The sequence below is a fragment of the Symphodus melops genome (assembly GCF_947650265.1).
Source record: "Symphodus melops genome assembly, chromosome: 1".
Taxonomy (NCBI): domain Eukaryota; kingdom Metazoa; phylum Chordata; class Actinopteri; order Labriformes; family Labridae; genus Symphodus; species Symphodus melops.
Window position 1 is genome coordinate 28,907,914 of NC_136691.1, and position 20,198 is coordinate 28,928,111.

Sequence of the window (20,198 nt, forward strand, 5' to 3'; positions counted from 1 at the left end):
CGTTCGAAGACCCCTCTCTCACACGGTGAGGAGAGAAAGAGGCCCAGAGAAAAGGCAAACATGAACACTTATACATTTCCATCACATTACACAGATCACTCCCCCATCACGCCACATAGAGCCACTGCCCACCTGGCAGGGCACAATCTATCCCCTAGTGTGAGAAAAGAGACTACATGACTATTTACCATCTCCCAAGGCTGAGAAGGAGATGGAGTCCAGTGAGAAAGAGCCTGGGTGACTCTTCCCACATGTACAGAGTGTGAGAAACAGAATAAAGGGAACAAAATGATGGGAAACAAAACACCCAATATGCTTTAATAGCACTAACAACAAGTCCTGCAGGTTCCACCTGGAATTTGCTTCAAAGACATTTTGAATTTCCCTCGGGATCAATAAAGTGTCTGTCTGTCTGTCTGTCTATCGTTCTATCTATTTTAAGATCAACATATTCATTCAAAATTTTAGTTTTTGATTTGATAGATTTTTGCTTTTAACATATATATGTGTATATATTTGTGTGTCTATATCTCAACTCTATACTATATACTCTCTCTCTCTCTCTCTACATATATATATATATATATATGTGTGTGTGTGTGTGTGTGTGTGTGTGTGTATATATATATATATAAATGAAAACATGAAAACACATTGAAGGATATATATATGTCCTTCAATGTGTTTTTCGAGGATTAAAATGATGATGATAACGACTGGCACTTGTCTTTGCGTCAATCCTTACAAATGGGCGTTACCTAACGTCATGACGTATAGTGGCGTTACGTAAACCGTTCGGCGCAAAATTCAAACGCTGTACGGGAAGAATAACTGCAGCTCTCTGTTGTTGGAAGCAAAGCTGCAAGAAAATCCGCTGAAGAAAGTCTCACCTGTTGAATAAAGGATTTGGCGCGTCGAGGTATGTTTAGGAAACAAGACGTTTGGAGGAAGAGTCGTTGGTGTTTGAAAGCTAGCAAACAAAACAGCCAGAACAGCTTCATGCTAATGCTAACGCTTGTGTTATGCTAACTACAGGTAGCGTGTAAAGAGAGTTTAATAACCATAACTATCTTTCCGAAGATGGACTGCCTGAGTTATTTTCCACTCTTTAGTTGATTTTAGAGAGATTTGTACTGTTAGAAAAAAACAAAAGGCACATTTTAGAGACGACTTTATGTAAAAGTAGTTTCTACTCTACATACAAGCTGCTAATCCATCTTTTGCAAAGGTTCCCACTGAATGAGTTTTAAGTGTCTCGAGCTGTTCTTAAAGGACTCCCTGAAGATATTCCTTTATTCAGATTTAAAGTCAGGATCCATCTCCTCCTTACTGACCTTTCCTTACCAAAATGTAGAATGACCTTAGAGCAAATAAAGACACTGAGAGTTTACTCTTTTCTGAAAGGGGTGAATGTGTGAATAACACGTTTGGTTTAATTACTTAAAGGGCACTAAAATGGAGTTTTGGTAGAGAAATGTACAGATTATGTGGTATACTTTCATAACTAACAAACTGTCCTCAGAGGTAAATCTGCTCCCTGTAATTGTTTGAAGATAAAATCCTATAAAAGACATTATGTATGTGGGGCCCACAAACGTAACTCTCCACGTCGCTTTTTAACTCCAAACTGTTCAGGGACCCATTATTTCCTTAAATTAGGTTTGTGTTTTCAGTTCAGAAAGTAAAGCATCGACTTTTTCCCTTCTCACAATTTCAAATTTCCCCACCAAATCTACAAATTGAATTTACTGCGACTGGTTGATGGGATTTTATAATTTAAATTACAATGTTTATTTCTACAACGGTCAAAACCAGATCACTGAGATCAAACGATGACTGCTCTTGTTTTCAGTAATACAGTAATAATAATAATAATAATACATTTTATTTGAGGGCGGCTTTCAAAAAACCCAAGGACACCTTACATGCAAGGTTTTAAAGGGATACTTTAAAACTTTCAAGCAAAGAAAAACACATTTTTCTCGTCTCAGGGCAAAATGAGGGCTGAATTCACGACCATTCAACACTACTACCATGTTTCTAATGATACACAGTTTCATGCAAATGGGTGAAGTATCCCTTTAAAAAGACAATAAAACAAAAAGTTAAAAAAAACAACAACAGTGTGTTAGTTAATTCCTGTTATGCTGAACCAATCAACCAGTAATCATGTTTTTTTATAATTATTATTGAACAGGGACACATGCAATAAAGATTTCTTCATATGTAAAATGTTTATAGCCATGGCTCAATTTCAACCCCGGTCCCCGGCGAGGCTTTTGAGATTAAAAAAGCATCATTAGACTTAAAGATGCCTGTGTTTAACAATCCTCATCTCAGCATCAATCACTATAATCATGATTAGGTTTTCTGCCATAATCAAGCAGCACTATAAGATACTGAAATAACACACAGTTACTGCTGGTCATTAAATAGAATTAGGGAAAAAAACACAGCAAGAACTAAGAGTTTAAATACGCTGACGTTTAAGTGCTACATCATTTTATAAAAAAAATAAATGCTTACAAAGGCTAATCAGCAACTCTGAAATCTACACTTAATGATTTTATATCTGAGAATCTGGTTTAAAAAAAACACTTGACAGTTTGCAACTTCCCTTTTTTCATTTTGATCATCCAACAACATGTCACGTAACAATACCAGTCTGTCTTTATTTTCTCGATTTCAAGCAAATCAAAAATTGTCATTGTGTTGTTTTTTTTCTTTCAAGCTAAAGATGAGTGCAGCCTCCACGCCTGTCTCGAGGATACGTCCAGGATGGACTTCATCCTCTTTGAAAAACAAGGGTCTCTCCCCCGCAGCATGCAGCACCCCGCTGCTGTCAGCTTTCCCCGGCAATGATGACGAGCAGGAGCGGCGTCAGCGCAGAAGGTCGAGAGTCATCGACCTTCAAGCTGCCAGTGACTCCTCCTTCACTGACACTGCCACTAACAGGTAACCAGAAGACTGTGTGCTTTGTACATAGATACAATGATGATGAGCTTGAATGTTAATCAGCTGTTTTGGATGTATATAAACATTTTAAATTATGGCCTCAATAAGTTATAAGAGCTTAAAGATGATCTCCTTTTTGTATGCAGCGCTGCAGGGACTCCTGCCGCTGTGCCCAAGTTGTCAAATGCTCAGATCTCAGAGCACTACTCCACCTGCATCAAACTCTCCACGGAAAATGTAAGTGTGTGTGTGTGCACTGTGCGTCTGCATACAGAGTACCTGGGAGGTCACATGTGGTGTTTGACACAGGATGCCATTTGGAAATAATAAGAGAACTGGATGTTTGTCTTGTTGTGTCCAACATATTCTTTGTGTTTTATGATTTTCTTTCATTTTTTATCTTTTGCTGTTGGAATAGTTAGCATAAGAGTGATATGACACTAATGACTGTTTTTCTTTAATGGCAGAAAATCACCACTAAAAATGCCTTTGGTTTGCATCTGATCGATTACATGGCCGACATTCTCAAACAGAAGGACTCTGAGCTCACAAATTTCAAGGTAGGATGTTTGTTATCTTATGTACATATCTTTGTTCTTCACTCTCTTGAAGATGAATCAGATGCTTTTATTTTAAGTAAATTTTATTTTATTTTTACTGAAGCTGTGACCCTGTTTTTTTTTTTTTTTCTTAAAGATACCATTATAATAATGGAACTTTAAAGACAACAAGATAGAAACATTATTTTAAACATTACAGACACTGGCATCTAAAGCTCCCACATGTTGTAGAGCTAAAGGAGCTCAAAATATAAAAGGCCGGTGAGAGATGAGAAAAATAAAATGGGAGTGTTGGAGAATAACAATTATGTTTTCTATTTTTAATAAGAAATTACAAATGAAATGAAGAGTGTTCAGAACCCTCCGTGGTTGCAGCCTTAGTGTAACATGATTGAAGTACATTTTGTTCCTCATAATAATGAAGTGGAAACTACTGCATAGTCATGAAAAATGGGGGCCAGACTGTGTGTGAGTTGTAATTTGGTAAGCTTTTATTTTGTTGATTTGATCAGAACCAGTCTTCATAAAGCTTGACGTGATCCCTCAGGTCTAACATCCAGGCACTCTTGAAAGTTTTGTGTAGTCCACTTGGTAAGCGGTGAAGTGCACACACACAGCGGGGGGGGGGAGCAGTAAATACATTTTTTAAGGAAGAATGTGTGACGTTCGCTCTGGAGCTCCAGCATGAAACCAAAACAAACTGCTGTTTGGCCACGCCTCCTCTTTACTGAGGCCTCCGCTAACATCCAGCGACGCACCCCGAGCTGCCATCACCTGTGTCATGCTTTGTTGTGTTAGCATGCTAATGTTAGCGCGCTTTAGTTAGCTTGTTGCTTCAGCGTGATCTAAAAACATTTTTGTGACATTCAAATCAGTGAGTATGTTCTTCTTCTCTCTAGTCCTTGATTAAAACAGCTTTTATACTGAAGGGGAGGAGCCGGCCGTCCCGTCCATGTAAACACAGCTCTGACAACAACACAGCCAGCAGGACTCCAGCTTCTCCCTCACTGTAGACAGTCAGGACTCACACACACATTCACACAGGACAGACATGTCACTCAGTCTTCCTTCAAACATGGATTTGGTGCAAACTAACCAATAGGCTACCGGCGCCCCAAAGAAATGTTTTGAAATAGTTTCTTCATACATTACTTGTTAAATGACTTAGCTTTTGGATCATTTTGCAGATTTAGTCTCATAAAAGATTCTTTACTTATGTATCACTCCAACAACATAAAACAAGTTAAATAATTCTCGGAGTGTGGGGAAAAACTCAAAAACACAGTTGAATTAATTTTTTGTAACTGATATGTAGAAAGCTAGAACAACTGGAGGTTCCCTTTTTATCCTTCATTAAATCATCCTCAGTCATGAATTTATCAGTCCTTACTTTATTCGATGATTCTCGTGACGTGTGACCGAACAGTCGCTTGCTGATTATTTCTCAGCCCCTTCATGTCTTTGTTTTTCTTCCTTAAGGTCGCAGCTGGCACGTTGGATGCCAGTACGAAGATCTACGCTGTTAGGGTGGATGCTGTTCATGCTGATGCCTACAGGGTGCTGGGTGGCCTCGGGGCGGAGACCAAACCTGGAGAGGGTGAGAGCCTCTGCTATGGGATGATGGGCTTTTTTTCCTCATTGTTTTAATAAATTGGGGTGTCAATAATTGATATCATTAATCACAGCAGGGCTTCATCATATTTAAAAACAACTCAAAATGAGCAAATAAGATCTCGTAGAAAGCTACAAGCATCCTGTTTCAACTTGTGGAGCAGCAGCAACTATTATAACCTGAAACAGCTCGTCTTTAGCGTTTTGCACGTAAACAAAGTAAAACAGTCCGTTGTTTAAGATCCTGTACAGTATGATTTGGCTACAGAACAGCGATCTATGCTGCACTGACATGAATAAAGTCCAAACCTCAGACGTGGTTCTGGCTCAGTTTAGCTGCTGGAGGACAAACTCCAGCAAATTATTCAGCTGTTTACATTCAAACATGCAGCTCCTCCTGCAAATGTCAGGAGCTTTCTGCAAGTGAAGAACATCAAAGTTTTATTCTTCCTTAATAGCTCAATAACACGAGTGCCCGTCTCACTTTCTGTGCTGAGTCTGCTTCACAGACTCTTCATTCATAGGGCTCATGAACGGGAATCAGGCTTTTTGTTCATTTGCACATAAAACAGGGAAGCCATGTTCGTTAGCGTTCACTGCATGAGTTGTTAATGAGTCATATGAATACATGGAGAATGTCGCCTTCTCCTACCTACATATATATATATATATATATATATATATATATACCCAAACTGTGTTTTTTTCTCTCTTTGTTTATGCAGAGCACGGCCTGAAGGAGGAGGATGGAGAGGACGGGGTTGCAGGAGGTGAAGTGACTGCCAAGCAGCCAAAGAAAAAACGACCCCCCAAGAGGACGGTGGAGCAGAACCTGAGCAACATAAATAGTGCTGATTCTGAGAGGAAGTGCGAGGTATGCCGTCATTTCACCAGAGCGATGAGTGTTTACAAATCAAATCACTCCCACCTACTTTTTTTAAAGCATGATGGTGAGGTGAGTTTGCATGTTCCCCCTGTGCATGCGTGGGTTCTCAGCGGCCTCCTGCTTCCTCCTGCAGTCTAAAGACGTGCACGTGAGGTTCAGTGGTGACTCTGAATGGCCTGTAGGTGTGAGTGTGGCTGCTTGTCAGCCCTGTGATTGACAGGCGAACAGTCCAGGGCGTAACCCCGCCGCTCGCAGTAAAGCAGAGAGATAATGGATGGATTTTCGGATATGTTATCAAATCTTTACTTCTAAATGAAAACGGCTGTATGTGCTTGAAGGCAGCTTTCTCCACATGAACATTAACTGCAACAGCACCACTTTTTATTCAGTTATTAAACTGATCCGCCTGAGCTTCATAGTTCTTCAGCTGTGAAGTTACATTTCTCTAGTTTGATTTTAAAAAGTCGCTTTGACAGACTGCAGATACCCAGAATGCATGAATGAATGTCCTGCCTCAAACCCTAAAGATCTCCTAATTGAGGGTTACAAATGTATAACTGGAAACTGTGGATCATATCTGCAGTGTACAGGTGATAAATGTCTGACGCTGAATCCTGATACTGATTGGATAAAAAGACCAACAGCTGAAAAACGAGCATCGTAGCCTCACACTGAGACTGATAAAAACGTGGAGTTATTTGTTCTCAGCTCAGTTGGAACTACAAGTGTGGAGGAAATCAAAACTACACTGTGGACATTAATGGCTGAAGAGTTTCCAACACAGTATGTCTGTGACGAGCCATAATGTAGATTGCAGATTTCTCTTTGGTCTCAATAATGACTGTGTCACAGTTTTGAATCCTGTGCTCATCCTCGAGCCTCCAATAGCAGGAAGACATGAATTAAAAGACAGAACGATTGTTTCAGGACATTAAGAATAGGAATCATCTTCGTTCTGTGTTCCTGCTGAATGAGCTGTCGTCTTTCTTACCCAGGTGGACCCAATGTTTCACAGGATGGCTTCTTCTTTTGACGAGAGCAGCACAGCTGGTGTCTTCCTGTCCGTTCTCTTCAGTGAGAACAATCGCTGCGAGCTGCTGTTTCCCTCTTACATGACTCTCCTCCAGTCCAGGCCTTCCTACTCTCCTCCCTCTCCTCAGGGAGTCTCTGCATCTCCATTCATGGGTACAACGAACCGTACAGTATACTCTACCAAGCCCACGACAAATGTCATCCTCCATTCCTTGACATTAATTATCAGGCAGCCATTTAAAACTGTTCCAGTGTGTGATTTTCTGAACGGCTGTCCAGAACAGAACATGAATTATAACCATCTTCCTTTATGTGTTTCTGCAAGCTGCACTCCAGCGTTCACAAGAGAAGAGCGCCATCTGCCCGTCCCTGCAGGACTTCTCCTTCACGAGCTGGAACCCTGAGCAGGTTAGACCAACAAACATCATACTTAGACCTTATGATTGAGCCTTCCTGTATCCCCCTCTTTGGCTCGCTGCGCCCCTCTCCTGTTATAGTTGCTTTAGTTCAGCTCATGCTGGTCCAAGCTGGAAAGAAAAGCTGAAAAGCTTTTGTCCAGTTGGTCGGATCCAGCCTCAGTAGGCAGGTTAGGAGTGATGAGGTTAATATTTATGGATAAAGTTTAGGCCCTATTTTATATTTACAACATCGCAGAGGAAGGGGAAAACACGGCATACAGACTTTTCTGTTGCTTACAACCTGAGAAGATTTAGCTCTCCACGTTCCAGCGTCATGGCCAACATTAAAAACACAGCAGCGTGGAGCTACATGCACAGTATACACAGCAGGTCTTCTGTTCACTCTCTTTTCCACTATGAAACAATCCAAACTGGACTCTTCAGTTTCTGCTGCTCAATGTTTCTGTCACGCTTTACGCTCTAATATTTCCCGTTAAAAACCACAAATGCAAAAGAAATGTCTTTTTCGACATTTCAGGCAGAGAACTGCCTGATTTCTATCTTTGAAACTCTCCTTCATTCACCTTTATATAATGATGTACATTTTTCCATAGAGCTTCAATGAAAAACAAACTTTAGCATGAAAAGTGCTCTGACATCTGCAGCTCTTGGAAAGTTTGATAAAGCATTGCCTCTGAATGTGTGACTATGAAGATGCATCGATTACAAACTTTCCTCTGACTGTCCCCGGGAGGGATTTGAGTGTGGACGTGTTATGGTTACTGAAGAAGGGGCGTTATTGCACCCCTCGTCTTTAGCATGCAAACACATGCATACAAGGATTACTGCTGGGTCTTTGTAACAACACAATGAGTCAGGTTTTTACCTGCTCCTTTGAAAAGTGTCTCCAGATAACATCTGCTATGAATATATGCAGATCACGTTCTGATAATTCTCCAACCAAAGGATCTGCACGTCCAAACACTGCAGATACCGCAGTAACACTGTTTCTGTCTCCGAGTGTGTCTGATGGTGCAGCTTCTTTCAGACGATGAATCAGCTCCTGGACAGGATGAAGCAGGGGGAGCACGTGTTTGACGTCAACGCCGAGCTTGAGCCCGAGCCCGAAGAAGATGACTGCCTGGACTTTGACGCAGACTATGAGGACGGACAAGGCGACTGTGAGGACAGATCCAAGGATCACAAGGACGGTTGTGAAGCCTCTGGCTCCGGCAAAGGAAGGTATGTTCATGGTTGGAACAATTGAAACTTATTCATTGGTTTTATTTTTGTATTGTGAGGAAACATTTCTCTCCCTCTTCTTTTACTTTCCTAATGATCTCTAGAGTTCAGTTATGTTCTCTAAAAGGGAAAGAGCCACCGCTCCTTCATGCCTCCTTAATACCTTCTAGTGTGAAATTCATACATAATGTATGATGACTAAATAATGCATTGACATTTTATTCATGACACCATGAACACGGTTTGTAATCCAACTCCTGCAGGGATGTGATTCCCATTGGGGAGGGAGACATCGCCACCATGTGTCTGCAGCTGTCCTCACAGCCCAGGGAGTATTCATACTTCAGCCCCAGGACCATGGCCACGTGGGCGGGGCCTGGCTATTGGCAGTTCAAGCCAAAGCACAAGCGTGAGTCAAAGTCTTCTGACATAATTAAAGATGCTTGTGATGTCAGAGTGGAGACGATGGCCCATGAGACACTTCTGATTATCATGTATGTAAAGACGGCGCTTTAATAACATTGAAACAACCCAAATAAATGTTTTTTGGGGGGGGGGGGTTTTCACAAGTGTTAATGTGGCCACAACAAGTCGCTTGTGTCTTTGAGCTTCATGTTTTGTTCATAGAATCATGGTAGAATGTCAGAGATGCATCCTGGTACTGTGGCCTCGTGGTCTCATTGCACACGTGAACACAGGAACAATGATCTGCTTGTTATTCATGTCTCACAGTGGACCATCTGCCCGACAAGGAGACGCGAAAGAGAAAACCCAAGAAGACCTTTGAGATCGACTTCAGTGACGATGTCAACTTTGACACCTACTTTCGCACCACGAGAGTAAGACGTGCTGCTCGATGAGCGTGTCACCTTCTTGTTTTAAAGTTAGAGGACGACACTCTGTGTTTCCCAGAGAATCACCTGAGGGAGGGGTCGTGAAAGTCTGAGAATCGGAAGCTACCGTTTTAAAATGGGGGGGGGGGGGGATTTTATTGATAAACTAATGAAGGGTTGGGAGTTAGACTTTAGTCAGCCAACAAATTCAGCTGGGCTGCTCACCAAGGTGTCGTCCTGACACATGTCTCTTGTCCTGCTTGTAGCTGTCTTCTCATCCTCTGTCAGTTTGAGAGCTGGATCTGATCATCTGCGTTCCTTTCACAGGCCGCCACCACCAACACAAAGTCCGCCCTCAGTGCCAGCAACAAGAAAACAACTCTACCGGCCGACTTCCAGTTTCCCCCAGAGACGCTTTCTCAGCTCAACTTCAAACCGTCCAGCTCGGTGAGTTGTCCCTCCTCAGGGCGGCGGTAGTATAAGGTGGACACCCACTAACAGCCTGTTGTTGCGTGGAGTCCGTTAGCTGCAGGTCAGTGTAGAGTTCATGTTTGTCCTGTGTGGAATCATGTCATGAACTTGAGCTTGTCTCTTGACTCCTCAAAGCTCGCTCATTCACACACTGATGGCTGAGACATCGGGGCCGGAGTCGACGTCTCTCAACCAGAAGGTCGAAGGTTCGATTCCTGCCAGCAACATGTCCCATGTGTCCTTGGGCAAGACACTTAACCCCAAATGACTGCGGGCACAGAGATGTGCGTCTGTGCGTCTTTGAATTTACCCCATGGGGATAATTTGTATACTTCTTTTTTTTTTTTTTTTTTTTTTTTACGTTTTTTTTAAAGACACTTCAAAGTAAAGTCAGGGTCTTACTTTAATGTGTGGCTGCAGGAGCTGGGGTTCAAACCCACGACCCTCAGGTTGAGAGAGCACCAACTCTACCACTGAGCCACAGCTGCACTAATGTGCTGGTTTAATTGTGTGAACATGTAGAAAGCAGTTTGGCTGGTTGATTCTTTACAGGTGCAGTCTGACGTAAGATGTAGATCCTGAATGTGCTCCTGACACAGTGGCTAAGTGTAAAGTGCTGTTTGTTTGATAGCTGAGTAAAGAGGGCCAGAAGCGGCTGTCTGGAGAGCTCGGAGAAGGCATCGGAGATTACGACTACAACAACCCCAATGACACGGCCAACTTCTGCCCAGGTCTTCAGGTCTGAACTCCTCCTTTCTTGGCTTTCATTTTGATTGGACGGCGTCGCTGCGGGCGTTCTTCCATCATGTTTATCGTTTGTGTCTGTTCATGTTGTCGGTATCATGAAAGCAATCAGTTTGTACCAACGCTGGGATCTTCCAGCAGCGCACTCGTGTTCTCCTCAGGATCCACAGTTCATCGTTTTGACGTGTGTGTGTGTGTGGATGCGTCCGTTCAGGGCGGCGACAGTGACGACGACGTTGAAGGACTCCCCAGCACAGATGATACACAGCCCTCAAGTGACAGCATACCTCCAACATCACAGGATCTCGAGGGCCTTTCAACCTACGGGGAGGATGATCTGGTACCTGAACCCCACAGGGTGAGTGAAAAGACCTCAGAGTGTTTCTGATCAGAGTCAGAGCCACCTTTCAACGTTTGTCTGAACACATACAGTGTGTTACACAGAACAATGCATCCGTTTGTGTAGGTCAACAAGATTGAGATCAACTACGCTAAGACGGCAAAGAAAATGGACATGAAGAGACTAAAGAACAGCATGTGGACTCTTCTGACTGACAGCCCAGAAAAACCAACCGAGGTAAGTCATCAATGTATGCAGCTCTTAACAGAGTCATATCATCAGTTTGAAATGTAAACACCAGACTGGGGTGGAGTACTGCAGGCTTAGGTGTGTCCTGATTTCTGCCTCTTTGTCTCCCACAGGAGGCGGAGAAGCCGGAGGTGTGTGGGGAGAAAGTCTTCAGCCAGACAGCCAAGACATTATTACAAAGGTACCTGCAGTCATCCTACCACGTCACTGACAACTGCTGCACCCGAACCAGGAAGAATACATGCTAATATGTTCCTGTCATGTGGTCACCCTGTGATCTCTGAACTAGAACAGCCTGGAAAGTAGAAATCATTTAAAGCCAGTTATAAACTACCGCTTCCTCAAAGGAGCAAAGAAACGGGTCAACCCCCCCCCCCCTTCTCTCACTACACATCTCACTGATTGGTCCTTTTTATAGACATTCGGTTTGAACAGTTTTAGTCATCTTGGTTGTTGTGTCCTAATCTTTTCTCCTTGTGTGTTTTCGTGCTGCTCCAGATTGCCCAATACGATGGCTCAGAACCTGTCTGTGCCGCTGGCGTTTGTTGCTCTGCTTCATCTCGCCAATGAAAAGGTGAGTTCTGTTTGAACCTTCGTGCACATTATGGCTGCTTGTTTCACAGCCTGACCTTAATCAGCTGGCTGATGATATCGGCTGACTTTTTTTTATCGCTTCAATCCGCCAATATGACTAAATTTATTAACCAGTTAATTAGCACTGAATTTACACTAGCAGTTCTCCTTCGCCAGCAGGGGGCGCTGTATAAATTACAATAAACATCATTACTCTCTGAGTGGTATAAATCTTTTGTTTACTGTGTGAAAGAACATTTCTGTCGATCTCATAGATCTATTGAAGATAGATCTGATTATTTTCTCTCCAATATCAGTATCAACTCCAGAAATCCCATATCAGGCCCTTAAAAAAATGAGCAAGCTTTGAAACAATGCAGCAATGTTGGTAATAACCTGCACGCTCGCTCACTTTGTCACAGTTCTTGTTTACGTCTGTTTAATGTCAAAATCACATGGAGGACGTCGGTTATTGATCCGTTTCTAGAATATCAAATGTGATGCTCTTATTCAAATACACTGCCTGGCCAAAGTAAAGCTCAAACACCCGATTTATTCCGTTAAATTTTGTTTTCACATTGTGCGTGTGGAAATGCTCTCACTGTCGCCGTTAAACAGACACGAGTTCTTCTGGTGTCTTTCTACCATTTGATTTCACCAGACGTTGATGTGATCGCCGATCACAATTTCAAGATTTTTCCAACCACATTTCTTTGTCGAAGATGTTTCTTCCAGTTTTAAACAATGCGATGGACGGTTCTTAACCCCACGTTTAGTAGTTTCATTCTGACCCTTCTCAAACACATCTTTTCCACAGGGTTTGTCAGTCGACACGATTGTTTAACAAATGAGAAGCTACTCCCTGCATCACTGAAGGCTAAGAAATTGTTGCCAGCTGAAACGTAATCACCCATGCAGTAATTATCCAATCAGGGGCTCCCACCTATTTACGTAGTTAAATCCAGGCGATGACCTTTTGGTTGGCCAGCTGTAATGAAGCCCTTAATAATAAAAATGAAAAGCACTCATATCTGTGGCTTCCTTTGAACCGCTGCTCTTTTTATAGACGCCCTGAAGATCATTGGCCGGTGGTCCTAGTTCGACCGTCATCACGAAAGTTTTTTCTGTGTCCGGCTACGTTGTTACCCATCGGCCTTTTTTAGGCCAATTTGAAATGTGAAATCGCTGTTAGTGAGAGAAATCTTTCTGATTGGCTGTTCAGAGGTTTTATTCGTCTTCAGCTCTGCACACAGGCCGATGCAGAATCCGTGCTTTTAGCCATTAGTGCGGTTTCTCCTTATTTGTCGCTTCTTCTGGATCATAACGCCAGTGGCATTTTCAAAGGTGAAAATAGTTTACTCATGTCACGGACTCGGACCGCCTCTCGCATGCACGCAGCGTTCGTGGTGGTTGGCCATCAGCTGTAGTCTTTGCAGTGTGACCAACTCAAGGCCTTCACTCTTTCCTGTTGTTGTCGTCGTGCTCAGTTGTGTCTGATATGATCACACACACACAGGTGACTTGTGTGTGCCTGATACTGTATATGGATGTTTGCTGATCTGTATCTCATGTTTGTTTTGGTTTTTTTTCATGTGAAATATGTTTTTGTGTTTCCCAGAACTTGGAGCTGGTGAAGGTCGATGACATGTCAGATATCATCATCAAACAAGGCCACTGAGGAGAGATGACTTATGGAGAGTCCTGCTTTTTTTTAAGAATGTCTTTATGTTGTAAAATAGCTCATGTTTCTGTCACCCTCTTTGTGGTTTCATTCATTTTTGGAGACGTACATAATCAAGAATAGTCCCAGGTGTTTTCTGCTGTTTTTCCCACGGAGGCAGATCAGCCGTCTGTTTTTTTATTTTGGGATGCTCGTCCTGTGTGTGCATTATTTAACCGCTCATCTGCCACAAAACAAATGTACATTGACTCAAATAAAAGCCTTTTTCTAAAACGCGTGTTATTCCAGGAGTGTATGCACTATTTTTAGCAAACAAGCTTCACATGTGAACTTTGAAAATATACAGCCTGACTGATCTGCGAGAAGGCCTCAGCCTCCAAGATGGAGGAGGAACCGGTTTGTCAGGTTTTGGGGGTGCCGGCTGGGTGGGGCTTAGTATGTCATCAGTCACCAAGGAACAGGGAGGAGCCAGGCAGCCACCTGATCTCTTTCACAGTTACTGAAATGAATATGAATCATTATGATACATACACCGTCTCACCACTAGCTGCTACACACTTCAGACTGATCAACATGTTTCTTATCAAAAAGCATCTTGAACCTGCTCCTTGGTTTCTGATGGAGAGATATTGAGTTATGTTAGAAACAGGGAGGGTGCACGTGATGTGACAACGTGTCACTGGCTCTCCACAGGGACGGACAAGAACCAGAGGCTGATGAGCTTCTCACAGAAGGCTGACACTTTACACTGAAAGTGTGTGAACAATATGTTCAGTTCTTTGGTTTCTATCATAAAGACCTTCAGGTGATCTAAACACCTGGATCACTTCTTTCCCCTACTTCAGTCATGAACACGTCAAATGTTAGGACGGAGTGATTCAGGGATTATTCCAGTCATGTGAACATATGATGGAAACACCTTGGTATGACGCCACCCATTGGCCGACGAGTCCGTCAAGTTGTGTTTCATCCTGCAAGAAAGAGAATGAAGGGAAGTAGTCTTCAAAATAAAATAATGAAGAATGATGTAAATGGTTAAAGGAGCTTGTGTATTTTTCTTTTCTTGTCTTCTGACCCCTTAAAGCTCTTTCACACTGCAGCTCACACCTACACATTCACACAGTGATGGTAGAGGCTGCTGTGTTTGAGTCTAATCCATCCACACACAGCCAACGAAGCAGCTGGGGATCAAACCCTTTCTGTCCAGAGACAATCTGATCCACAGCTGCCCCTTTTATGTGGTTAAAATAATCAATCACATTAACTCATGTTTATTATTATTAAGTGAAATGTATAAAGAAAATACATGATTTCAAGGATAATCATTATGGAAATGTTTCTTTAGCTATCATCCTGAGGGGTGATTACAAATTAAGTGAGTAGCACTCGTGAAAATCTTTTTTCAAACATAAAATCTTAATAAGACAGATAAATGATCATAAACGCCGTGATATCAGAGTAGTCTTTTTTTATTTTATTTCCCAAAGTAAAAGATCAACAAACCACCTGTTTTCTTCACAAAAGTTACCATAACTGCTTTATTTTGAAAAGAATATTGTCCGGAAGTTGTCATCGTGTTGGGCGCGTTGACTGTTGAGGCGAAAGAATTCCTTTCAAAGAAGAAGAAGAAAAGAAAACAACAAGCAGGAAGTTCACCTGGAGAGTAAACGCAGTTTGAATCTCTCCAGAAGTCTTGGACAGGTTTTTTATTCACTTTTTCAAAAACAAACGTCGAACAAAGTCGCTCCAAAGTTCGGCTGCTTTTCACGACTCCAACAAGATGGACATCGATCCGGTAAGTTGTTCACTTCTTCTCAGGTGAATACAGTCAGACCAGCAGGTGACGTTTCCTCTCAGACTGTGTGAAGGCTCTGTGTGTGTTCACAAACAAAATGGCTCGATGACACCTGCAGAAGGAGCCCAGCACTCCGATCACCTGAGCAGTTCAGTGTGATCCGACACATCAGGAGGTCCAGTCTCTGTCTGAACATGATCCACATTCATCTGCTTCACTGATGTCTCCAGCTCACTGCTTCTTCTCAAACTGGAATTAAATGGAGGCTCAGCAGAAACACACACACACACACACACACACACACACACACACACACACACACACACACACACACACACACACACACACACACTAAGGTCAGTGTGAAAAATTTTAATTCTAGGTCCGACCGATGTGGGATTCTTTGGGCCGACACCGATATGAGGAAGAGAAACAAATAAAATACGATATATTGCTGATATATTTTTTGAAATATTTGTTCCAATCTTTAGCCAAAGATCGATAAACGTATTTATTGTGTTGTCTGCCCGTGGTCAAATCCAAGCGCTCTGCCCGTCTGCCCCGTGGTCAAATCAAAGCGTGCACTTGCAGACCAGTTATTTCTCATTTGACTAGATTAGGACGTGAGTGAGTGTGAATGTCAATCCATCCTCCTTCACCTCCACAGCCGCACTCTCACATCTCAGTGTTTCTGATTGAGCTCTAAACGTGTTGAGCTACACGCTCACAGGTCACACGTCAGGACAGGAAGTCTGAAGGAGACATTCCTGAAAGAGGCCGGCCCATGTTAAAAGCTCAAAGAAGCCATGCGTGAACTTGATTTCTTTGTTTGGTTGTGCTGATCGCTGTCAGCCGCTCAGCGAGCCGCAGAGAGAAGAAACCTGACAGGGAGCGTTACATCCAGACGTACACGAGATACAAGAGGAGATAAGGAAGCAGGAAGTAGGAAAGTGTTCGTACAGGAGTTCAGGCAGCAGGTGTGTTGACCCCAAAGGAAACAAGGAGGTGAAAGAAGGAGGGAAGGAGAGATGTAGGGAGTGAGATTTAAAACACTAAGTGAAGGGAGGGATGACGCAGCAGATGCCCGTTGCCTAGCGACCGTCTTGTTTACTCTTTGTTGCTGGGACACGCAGTCACTGAAGAGCCGTCGTCTTTGTAGGACACACACACACACGTTGAATCCCTGCGACATTCGTGCACATGTTGAAGGGTCACACTGACATCAGACATGTGGCTGCAGGGGCTGGGGATCGAACCCACCACCCTCCATGTCTCGACCACTGAGCCACAGCCGTGGGAGTTCATGGTTGACATTGAAAGCAGTGGTGCATTCAAGTACTCGGGGCAGCTGTGGCTCAGTAGGTAGAGTCGTCATCCCTGCAGAAGGTCAGGGGTTCGATCCCCGGCTCCTGCAGGTACACGTCCGCTGTGCCCCTGCCTGTGAATCAGTGTGTAGGTCACAGTCTGTCTTACCTTCTGTCTGTCTGATCCCAGGAGCGGGGAGGGGTGGCGCCCGAGCCCGAGCCACAGGACAAGGTCCAGACTCTGAAGGATCAGGTGGATGGAGTGAAAAACATCATGACGCAGAACGTCGACCGGATCCTGGCCCGAGGGGAGAGACTGGACGATCTCATGGACAAGTCGGAGGACCTGCGCGAAGGGGTCAGTCACATCTGCTCACACTTTAACCGTTGCACGACCATAGACTGTCTGCACGCCATCTCTACCATCTAATGCTCTAATGAACCTGTTCTCCAGAATGTTCTGCTCCACTCTTCAGTTCACCCACATGTATCACTGATAGAAAGACACATCCTCTTATTATGACGTCGTATAGAGAAGTCTGTGCTTCTTCTTTTTTACGTCTTCCCTCAGAAGCCCCGCCCCCTCCTGTCTGACAGGGATAGTGTGGCGTGATAGTGAGCAGCATGTGTGAGGTCAGGGTCAGTCCTCCTGAAGTGAGCCAGATCTGTTCACAGCTTCAGTGTCTTAAAGTAGACCTGGGCCAATGTCAGCGCCGCCCTCGCACGCTGCACGCTCACACGCTGCACGCTGACACGCTGCACTCTGACACGCTGCACTCTGACACGCTGCACGCTCACACGCTGCACGCTGACACGCTGCACTCTGACACGCTGCACTCTGACACGCTGCACGCTCACACGCTGCACGCTGACACGCTGCACTCTCACACGCTACACGCTCACATGCTGCACTCTCACACGCTACACGCTCACATGCTGCACTCTCACACGCTACACGCTCACATGCTGCACTCTCACACGCTACACGCTCACATGCTGCACTCTCACACGCTACACGTTCACATGCTGCACGCTCACACGCTCCACGTTCACACGCTGCACGTTCACACGCTCCACGTTCACACGCTGCACGTTCACACGCTGCACGTTCACACGCTGCACGTTCACACACTGCACGCTCACACGCTGCACATTCACACGCTTCACGCTCACACGCTGCACATTCACACGCTTCACGCTCACACGCTGCACATTCACACGCTTCACGCTCACACGCTGCACATTCACACGCTGCACGCTCACACGCTGCACATTCACACGCTGCACGTTCACACGCTCACACGCTGCACGCTCACACGCTGCACATTCACACGCTGCACGCTCACACGCTGCACATTCACACGCTGCACATTCACACGCTGCACGCTCACACGCTGCACATTCACACGCTGCACGCTCACACGCTGCACATTCACACGCTACACGCTCACATGCTGCACATTCACACGCTGCACGCTCACACGCTGCACATTCACACGCTACACGCTCACACGCTGCACGTTCACACGCTGCACGCTCACACGCTGCACGTTCACACGCTGCACGCTCACACGCTGCACGCTCACACGCTGCACGTTCACACGCTGCACGCTCACACGCTGCACGTTCACACGCTGCACGCTCACACGCTGCACGCTCACACGCTGCACGTTCACACGCTGCACGTTCACACGCTGCACGCTCACACGCTGCACGTTCACACGCTCACACGCTGCACGCTCACACGCTGCACATTCACACGCTGCACGCTCACACGCTGCACATTCACACGCTGCACGCTCACACGCTGCACATTCACACGCTGCACGCTCACACGCTGCACATTCACACGCTACACGCTCACATGCTGCACATTCACACGCTGCACGCTCACACGCTGCACATTCACACGCTTCACGCTCACACGCTGCACATTCACACGCTACACGCTCACACACTGCACGTTCACACGCTGCACGCTCACACGCTGCACGCTCACACGCTGCACGCTCACACGCTGCACGCTCACACGCTGCACGTTCACACGCTGCACGCTCACACGCTGCACGTTCACACGCTGCACGCTCACACGCTGCACGCTCACACGCTGCACGTTCACACGCTGCACGTTCACACGCTGCACGTTCACACGCTGCACGCTCACACGCTGCACGCTCACACGCTGCACGTTCACACGCTGCACGCTCACACGCTGCACGTTCACACGCTGCACGTTCACACGCTGCACGCTCACACGCTGCACGCTCACACGCTTCACGCTCACACGCTTCACGCTGCACGTTCACACGCTGCACGCTCACACGCTGCACGTTCACACGCTGCACGCTCACACGCTGCACGCTCACACGCTGCACGCTCACACGCTGCACGCTCACACGCTACACGCTCACACGCTGCACGCTCACACGCTGCACGCTCACACGCTGCACGTTCACACGCTGCACGCTCACACGCTGCACGTTCACACGCTGCACGCTCACACGCTGCACGCTCACACGCTGCACGCTCACACGCTGCACGTTCACACGCTGCACGCTCACACGCTGCACGCTCACACGCTGCACGCTCACACGCTGCACGCTCACACGCTGCACGCTCACACGCTGCACGCTCACACGCTGCACGCTCACACGCTGCACGCTCACACGCTGCACGTTCACACGCTGCACGCTCACACGCTGCACGTTCACACGCTGCACGCTCACACGCTGCACGCTCACACGCTTCACGCTCACACGCTTCACGCTGCACGTTCACACGCTGCACGCTCACACGCTGCACGCTCACACGCTGCACGTTCACATGCTGCACGTTCAGGCCGAGAGGGCTCAGTGCGGTCGCACCTGTACGACAGCCTCGGGGATCTTTTCGAATGTCCACCGTCTGTCAAAGCGTCTGATCCTAGTTGGACAGTCCAGGACGTGTTTGTGTGACGTCTCCTCTTCCTCCCTGCTCAGGCTCAGCACTTCAAGCAGACCTCTCAGAAAGTGGCTCGCACCTACTGGTGGAAGAACGTCAAGCTGATCGTGGTGATCGTGGTGGTCGTCCTCATCATCGTCCTCATCATCATCCTGCTGGCAACCGGAGTCATTCCCACCAGCAGCCCGTTGCCTCCTATAGTCACTCCCACCAACAAGCCCTAAACACACACACACACACACACACACACACACACACACACACACACACACACACACACACACACACACACACACACACGTAGCACAGTTAAGGCAGTAACTAACTAATGCACATTATGTAGATCAAACTCTAATATATCGATCCGAGCAGATCATCTCTGGTGAAACCTTGATTACTTCTTGATTACTTCATACTGTCTTTTTTTTCCTTTTTTATGGTCATACTGTCATTCAAGAACGCCACGCCACGTCACTTTAATGACAACAAACTTCTTCCATTGGGCAGCACGAGTCCTGAGGGGTGTAAAATAAATGTTACTGTTATGAGAAGGCAGCGAGATTCAGCCGTCCAATCCGTCCTGA

At 45.4% G+C, this 20,198-nt stretch overlaps 2 protein-coding genes across 2 annotated transcripts; both read left to right on the forward strand.

The window, feature by feature from the left end:
• The first annotated feature begins 740 nt into the window (after positions 1–740).
• Positions 741–13,848, forward strand: ncaph (non-SMC condensin I complex, subunit H). Its single transcript, XM_079353592.1, has 18 exons — positions 741–919; positions 2,732–2,955; positions 3,102–3,192; positions 3,423–3,515; positions 4,995–5,112; positions 5,852–6,000; positions 7,008–7,197; positions 7,370–7,452; positions 8,491–8,684; positions 8,948–9,093; positions 9,417–9,523; positions 9,845–9,964; positions 10,620–10,727; positions 10,947–11,090; positions 11,199–11,309; positions 11,435–11,502; positions 11,820–11,895; positions 13,513–13,848. Exons 2-18 carry the CDS (start codon positions 2,738–2,740, stop codon positions 13,570–13,572), a joined length of 2,076 nt encoding a protein of 691 aa, XP_079209718.1. The 5' UTR covers positions 741–919; positions 2,732–2,737; the 3' UTR covers positions 13,573–13,848.
• A 1,261-nt stretch (positions 13,849–15,109) lies between these two features.
• vamp8 (vesicle-associated membrane protein 8 (endobrevin)) lies at positions 15,110–19,911 on the forward strand. The gene is made up of 3 exons (XM_079342938.1): positions 15,110–15,370; positions 16,865–17,032; positions 19,653–19,911. The coding sequence occupies exons 1-3, from the start codon at positions 15,356–15,358 to the stop codon at positions 19,836–19,838; spliced, it is 369 nt and encodes a 122-aa protein (XP_079199064.1). The 5' UTR covers positions 15,110–15,355; the 3' UTR covers positions 19,839–19,911.
• Positions 19,912–20,198: the final 287 nt, after the last annotated feature.